General features: G+C 45.4%; 1 protein-coding gene across 1 annotated transcript; it reads left to right on the plus strand.

Moving 5' to 3' along the window:
- Window positions 1-2,800: 2,800 nt before the first annotated feature.
- Window positions 2,801-6,383, plus strand: LOC107118680 (vacuolar protein sorting-associated protein 13C-like; the record flags this gene model as incomplete). The annotated part of the gene is made up of 4 exons (XM_015421040.1): window positions 2,801-2,892; window positions 4,542-4,665; window positions 5,512-5,601; window positions 6,079-6,383. Coding segments are annotated over 4 exons (408 nt in total), but the record flags the coding sequence as incomplete, so codon positions are not given.
- Between the last annotated feature and the right edge of the window lie 340 nt (window positions 6,384-6,723).

Below are 6,723 nucleotides of genomic sequence, written 5' to 3' on the forward strand. Positions count from 1 at the left end.
GGTAGGTGGGCTGAGAGGGGTCTTTTGAGAACAGGGAACTCTGAACCACTACACTAAACTGGCTCTTAGAATCGTACCGAGGAGCTGGATAAAAGGGAATTGCTGTGAGCCTTCCAGGACAGAAATGCCCCCCCCCCTTTTCATTCTGCTTTGTTCTAATGTAAACCTCCAGCTAAGAAATGTAGTCTCTCTAAAGGATAGGGCAAAACGCGGGTCTGAATAAATACTTTTAACTATCTTATTGGTGATGACTTGGGAGGATCCTTAGTTTATCTGCAGCGAATGAGAAGTACAGGGACCATTGTGGATGGCCTTCCCTCTGTCGCCATGCACGCAGAGAGTGACAGGACCAAGGCCACCTTGTGAGTTTCCTGGTGGATTAGGGGGTTGGGGAAACTTTTTATGTTGCAGCAAGTGAAGGAAGGTGCCTGTGAAATTTGTAGGCAGTTTGGGTCCTGTTTTTGTTGCTTGAACAATAGAGGATCCATCTCTAGTAGATAAATGCTGGATTCTTCAGCCAAATGTATACCCTGTCCAGGTGGCTTGCAATCATTTGTACTGTATACTGAATTAGCTGATGTCTCATTTCACTTTTGACTTCTAGAGCTGCATAAGACATCAGAAGTCCATTAGGCCAGGTCATATGTATGTTATCTACAAAATGGGGGGGGGGGGAATTCAGGCTGCTTCTGGTTCCAGTCCATCCATTCTCACTGTTCTGCAGCCTGCGTCCACACTTTGGCAGTGAAGTGGTTTGTCTTCCTATAGGGCAGATGTTTGTCATTAAGCACAAGCTGAAAGAAGGGATGATGCGCTCATAAGTTGTGACGCATTTAGAATGGGTTTTCACTGGATCGTTGTCAGAACTTTAGCTTCTGTTCCCAACGAAAGAGGGGTGGGGGGAAACCTCATCCGTCTGTCGCATATTCTTTATGGGAGTGTCGATTCACACAAGCTGTGAACTCCTGGCATTGGATCCCTGTCAGTGAATGTGTGAACCATCTCCGTCGGAAAGCCTAGTGCGGAAGATGACATTCCGTATAGGGTGGTGGTGAGCAACACTCCCTCTAGGCTGTGGAGTCTTGTGAGCAAAAATTCTCCTCTGTGAGCTACCGGCGTTAAAGCTCTGAGCGAGCGATTTGGCTGCTGCATCAATTCGTTTGCTCTGGAACCCATCCTTCCTGAGCTAAGGCAAAAGTGTGTGAGCCGGAGGCTAAAAAACCCTGTGAAATAGCTCACACTAGCTCAGCTTAGAGGGAACACCGGTGGCTCATTCCCGCATGCATGACCATGAATAGGTGCCATTGCCAGCAAGTAACAAGTGGGGATGTGCGTGAACCCGCCCTTGGCTGTTGCACATTGAAAAGACTTTGTATACGGTGTTATATTATTTTTATATGTATATTTGGAAAATGTACTTCCGACTTATTAAAAAATAAAGTTTACTTGGGGAAAAGAAAAGCCTCGTCTGAATTGCTGCTGGCGAGAAAAGCGTGTTGTTGTCATTTATTATTAATGATTGGGTTTTTGACCGCACTTCCCGATAGCCAGACTCAGGGTGGTTTACGTCAAAGTTCACGTAGGAAACAGTTTAAACCAGCATAAAACAAATCAAGCATCAAATTCCCTAAAAAAAACCCTGAGACCGCCTTCGCGGGGAGGGCGGGGTATAAATTGAATCAATCAAAAGAACAACAATAACAGATGGCGTCAAAATCCTGTGTTCCTAGGAAGCAGCTGTGTGTCCAGTCGCAGCCTCCTCCAAAACAGCAATACCAGTCACGGAGGGGCATTTAATGTGTCCATTTTGTCTTTAGCTTCCCCCCCCTCCTATGACCAGTGTTTTATATAGCCTGAATGCACTTGTATTTTGTGATGTGTGGCTTGGTGTGGCTCGGGTCTCGGCGTGGATCCTGAAGTTTTAATTCTTTCCACCGAACATCTCAGTGGGATTTATTTCTGAGCCCCCAAACCAGCATGTGAATCCGAGCGGCTCCCAAACACTGAAAACACCCCACCTGGAACAAAACAGTGGGCATGCTCCCCTGGAAAATATCCCCTGGGAGAATCCCCTTCTATCCCACCTTGTAAGTAAAACTTCATGTCTGGATGAAAATTCCAGAGAACAAGAGAGGAAAAAGCCGTATAAATGGGCTAACGATCCTACATTTGTGAATAATAACAATAATACAGAATATTGTTAAGGTACTATTTTAGAAGCCTCTGTCATTGGCTTTGAGGTTGCGTATCTAGAGTTTTGAGAATATTGTTAAGATACCATTTTAGAAGTTTCTGTCATTGGCTCTTCTTTCTCCTTATATTCTTTTATAGATTGCTTGCAGAATTATGCTACAATAAAATATTGTATTGTATATATTGCTATTTTTATTCAACAATTGATGGAAACCAGGAGACAACTGTACGTAACTTAAATTTATTGAAAATATATTACAAAATGTATTGGGTACATTACACAATTGTAATTTTTATTAATGTTGTTGCTAAAAGGATCTGTACGGTCCAGTTCAGATGAAGACCTTCAAAATGACTGGATACCTGGGAAAATCTCGTCAACTCAGTGTTTTGGACCTCTCTTCCATTTGTATTTGTTTCACACAATTTTGCAATGTATTGTTATTATTATTCACCAATATAGTATAGTTTTTGGATTATTTAGCACATGCATATGGCTTTCTTTCTTTCTCTTGTTCTCTGGATGAAAATTCCAGCCATGATTAGAAATGAATCGTTTTGTTGTAAATCTTTTTTCCTTTAAAAAAGCAACCCTCTCTGACCCTAGAATTCTCATATCAAGAAGCTGGAAGGGGAGAGTTTCCGATCCCGCTCTGCTTTTCCAGGAAGCAGGAAGGCACACCTTGTAATCACCAACAGGTAAGATTTGGGGGGGGGGGGGTGAGCACAATTGGGGCAGGAGGCAAGATTCTCTGCTGCTTGTGGTACAGCTAATGCTAACTGCTGCTGTGCTGTCGCTTTGAAACGGGGTGATATTGCAGGGCTCTGTGGAAACTTCCTCCTGATTTTTGTGTGAGACTCAATCAAGGTGTGTGAGGAGCAAATCCCAGTAGTGAGGATTCCCAAGAACTTAGAGAAGAAATGAATTATCAGCATGCCGCTTCTCTGTTAGAGGCCAGTTTGGTGTAGTGGTTAAGAGAGGCAGACTCTAAACTGGGGAACCGGGTTTGATTCCCCGTTCCTCCACATGCAGCCAGCTGGGTGACCTTGGGTCAGTCACAGTTCTCTCAGAGCTGTTCTCTCAGTAGCAGTTCTTGAGAGAGCTCTCTCAGCCCCACCTCCCTCACAGGCAGTGTTCCCTCTAAGCTCGCTCACAGTTTTTTAACCTCTAGCTCACACATTTTTGTCAGCTCAGGAAAGGATGGCTCCAGAGCAAACTAATTTCTGCAACTAGCCAAATCGCTCGCTCACATTTTTAATGCCAGTAGCTCGCAAAGTAGAATTTTCACTCACAAGACTCCACAGCTTAGAGGGAACATTGCTCACAGGGGTGTCTGTTGTGGGGAGGGGAAGGGAAAGGAGCTTGTAAGACGCTCTGAGACTACTTCGGGTAGTGAAAGGCAGGATATAAAAACCAACTATTCCTACTCTTCCTCCACCTCTTCTTCTTCCCCCCTTCCCCCATCCCTGAAGCTCATAGATTGACATCTGGGGGCCATTTTTGGCCCTGGGGACTCCTCTGGCTGAAACACACACACACACACCCCAGTCTAGACCTGTATTCTGCTGTGCTTTTTTGAGAATATGTTGTGAGAGGCTAGGTGCAAAGCTGGTTTCATCTCCTGGCAAGGAAAACCTCACTCCCTCCTCATACAGGGTCCCAGGGCTGAGGTCTCAGTGTGCATTCCTTACCTGAGGAATTCCGTTAGTTATTCCTTACCTTACGCTTCCGTTAGTCTTTAGTGAAAGCTCAGTCAAGGAGCCAAGTGCTCTTTTGTTTCACTGTCCTCCACCTCCTCCCGTGGTCTTTGGCTAGGCCTTCTTGAATTTCCTGATGTCGGTATAGCTGTCCTCACCCTCTCTTTTTATGTGTCAGAATAAAAAGGGCATAGGTGGAGTGTCTGGTGGCAGTTCTGCTGTAAAGCAAGGAACGGTGTGTTAGTTAGGACCCAGGCTCCCTCTAAGCTGTGGGACCTTGTGAGCAAAAATCTCACTTTGTGAGCGACTGGCATTAAAGTTGTGAGCAGGCAGGTGATTTGGCCGCTGCATAAATCAGTTTGCTCTGGGGCCCTCCTTCCTGAGCTAAGACAAAAACCTGTGAGCTGAAAGCAAAAAGACTGTGAGCTAGCTCACACCAGCTCAGCTTAGAGGGAACACTGGTTAGGACAACAGTCTAACTTCCAATATATTCCATTGGAATAGTAGTGTGCTAATACCGCTAATCCGTTTGGTCACATGCCTGGCCTGCAAAAATACATAGTTTGTATTTTGAGGCTCTCCCCCTGCTGCAAAAGACTCCGTGCTTCCGATAAATGGAAACTTTGACACGACGTTGTGTTTTTATCTAGGAGGTTGTTGTGCATAAAGGAGGTGGAGATTCTTGGGCACGTGACCACAGACTGGGATTGCTTATACGAAGACTTCACTCGCCACCCCGCCGTGGTTGAAAATACACTACAAATCTTCGTCAAAGTAAGAAACAGCGACACCAGGCGTAGGTCCCATGCTTGAGTGATGGTGATAGTTTAGTGATACAAAGCGCAGCGGAGAGAGCTCTCGCAAATATTTTCAAGTCTTATTCTTGTTGCAAGGCTGGGTACAGCCCTTCTAACAAGTTTCCGAAGCTCAAGCCATGATCCCTGTTTTTGTCTCTCACGTCCTCTGTCATCGCTCAGAACCTGGCCTGGAGTCTGTAAGCACAGCAGATCCATACTGTCTGGATCCTGCTTCTGGATCTTTTTTGAGGTGTGGTGACCAGAATTGTACGCAGTACTCTAGATGAGATCGCACCATTGATTTATACAGGGCATTATGATAATGGCTGATTTGTTTTCGATTCCCTTCCTAATAATCCCCAGCATAGCGTTGGCCTTTTTTATTGCAGTCACACACTTTCTCGACATTTTCTTTGAGTTATCTACTACGACTCCAAGATCTCTCGGTCAGTCTCTGCCAGTTCGGACCCCATCAAAGTGTGTTTATATTTAGGATTTTTGGCTCCCATGTGCATCACTTTGCACTTGGCCACATTGAACCCCATCTGCCATGTTGACACCCTCTCGCCCATCCTCAACAGATACCTTTGGACTGCCTCACAATCCTCCCTGGTTCTCACCACTCTGAATCGTTGGGTGTTAATGTGTAGTCTCATGAATCAGAATACATAAAACAGGGTTGGGAATACTTTCTTATCTAACTTTGTGTGTGGCCCTTTTTGGGGGAGCCATGGCAAAATGGTGTCTGAACAAGTCCTCTTCGACGGTGGCATTTAATAGCAATGTTTGCAGCCTTTCAAGTGTCGCTGCTTGTTCCCGACAGGATCACGGGCTCTTGAAGTTCCACAAAAAAGACGGCTCAGGACAGGAGATGCTCAGGAAGATCCAGTTCAGTGATGCAGAGTCAGCAAAGGTAACAATACTAGAGCTGCTGCTCTTTCACCGGAGACCACCCAGTTAGCATGTTAAGTGCAAATACGTTTCTGTTAGAACCATCAGTATCTGTTCTCTGCAGCACTGGCAATAAGAACGTAAGAGCGTGATGGCAGGGTGATGTCTCTGCTTTTTTATTACGCTGTCTAGGTTTGCCATCGCTTTCCTCCCAAGGGGCAGGCGTCTTTTAATTCCATGGCTGCGGTCACCGTTTGCAGCAATCTTGGATCCCAGGAACGTGAAGTCTGTCACTGCTTCCACGGCTTCCCCTTCTATTTGCCAAGGAGCGATGGGGCCGGATGCCATGACCTTAGGTTTTTTTAGTGTTCAGTTTCAAGCCCGCTTTTGCACTCTCCTCTTTCACTCTGAGCAAGAGGCTCTTTAGGTCCTCTTCTCTTTCTGCCATTAGGGTGAGCCTTAAGAGGTTCCTAGTAAAACATTCTCCTTTGCTTTCCAGCGGATGTGCCGTGCCATCAACGAAGCCCGAGCAACAAGGCAGCAGCAGAAGTTGGTGAAGCAGGCGTCTCTCAAGCTGAGCATGCCGCAGGCACCCTCTTAACTCGCCGCCAATTCGTGGAGACCGCCTTCCTCCGGGGAGTGAGTTTCCCAGAAAGGAGTGGGGGGGGTGTCTGCAGGGGGTTCCTCCGCCTCCCCGCCCCCAGCCACCTAAACCCCAACCTTCACCGCCCTAGAAATCACCGCCACACCTTATTGAAAATCTCGGTGTGTAATTATTCCCTGCAGCAAAAAAAAAAAAAAAAATAAAAGAGAGCGGATGAAATTAATCATGCTTGCTTTATTTTTATCACTAGGATGTGACCAAAAAATATTTTTTAATTTTTTTGTTACAGTTGACAATATACGTTCAATGAGTGTATTAAGCACGCAAACAAAACTGTGTTCTAAGAATCTGTCTACTGTGTCCTGGGATACGTTTTATAATGTTGGAAATCGCTTCTTAGAGTATGTGGGCGGGTTTGGTCTTTTCTTTTTCTTCTTTTATCTTTCAACAGAAGACAGAGCACTTTGAAAAAGTGTCTTGAGTTTAAAGTCATTATCGTCCAAGCTTTATTTGAAATCTGGCTCTACAGAAATGAAGACG

This window comes from Gekko japonicus, unplaced genomic scaffold, assembly GCF_001447785.1.
Source record: "Gekko japonicus isolate JY-2015 unplaced genomic scaffold, Gekko_japonicus_V1.1 scaffold5137, whole genome shotgun sequence".
NCBI lineage: Eukaryota > Metazoa > Chordata > Lepidosauria > Squamata > Gekkonidae > Gekko > Gekko japonicus.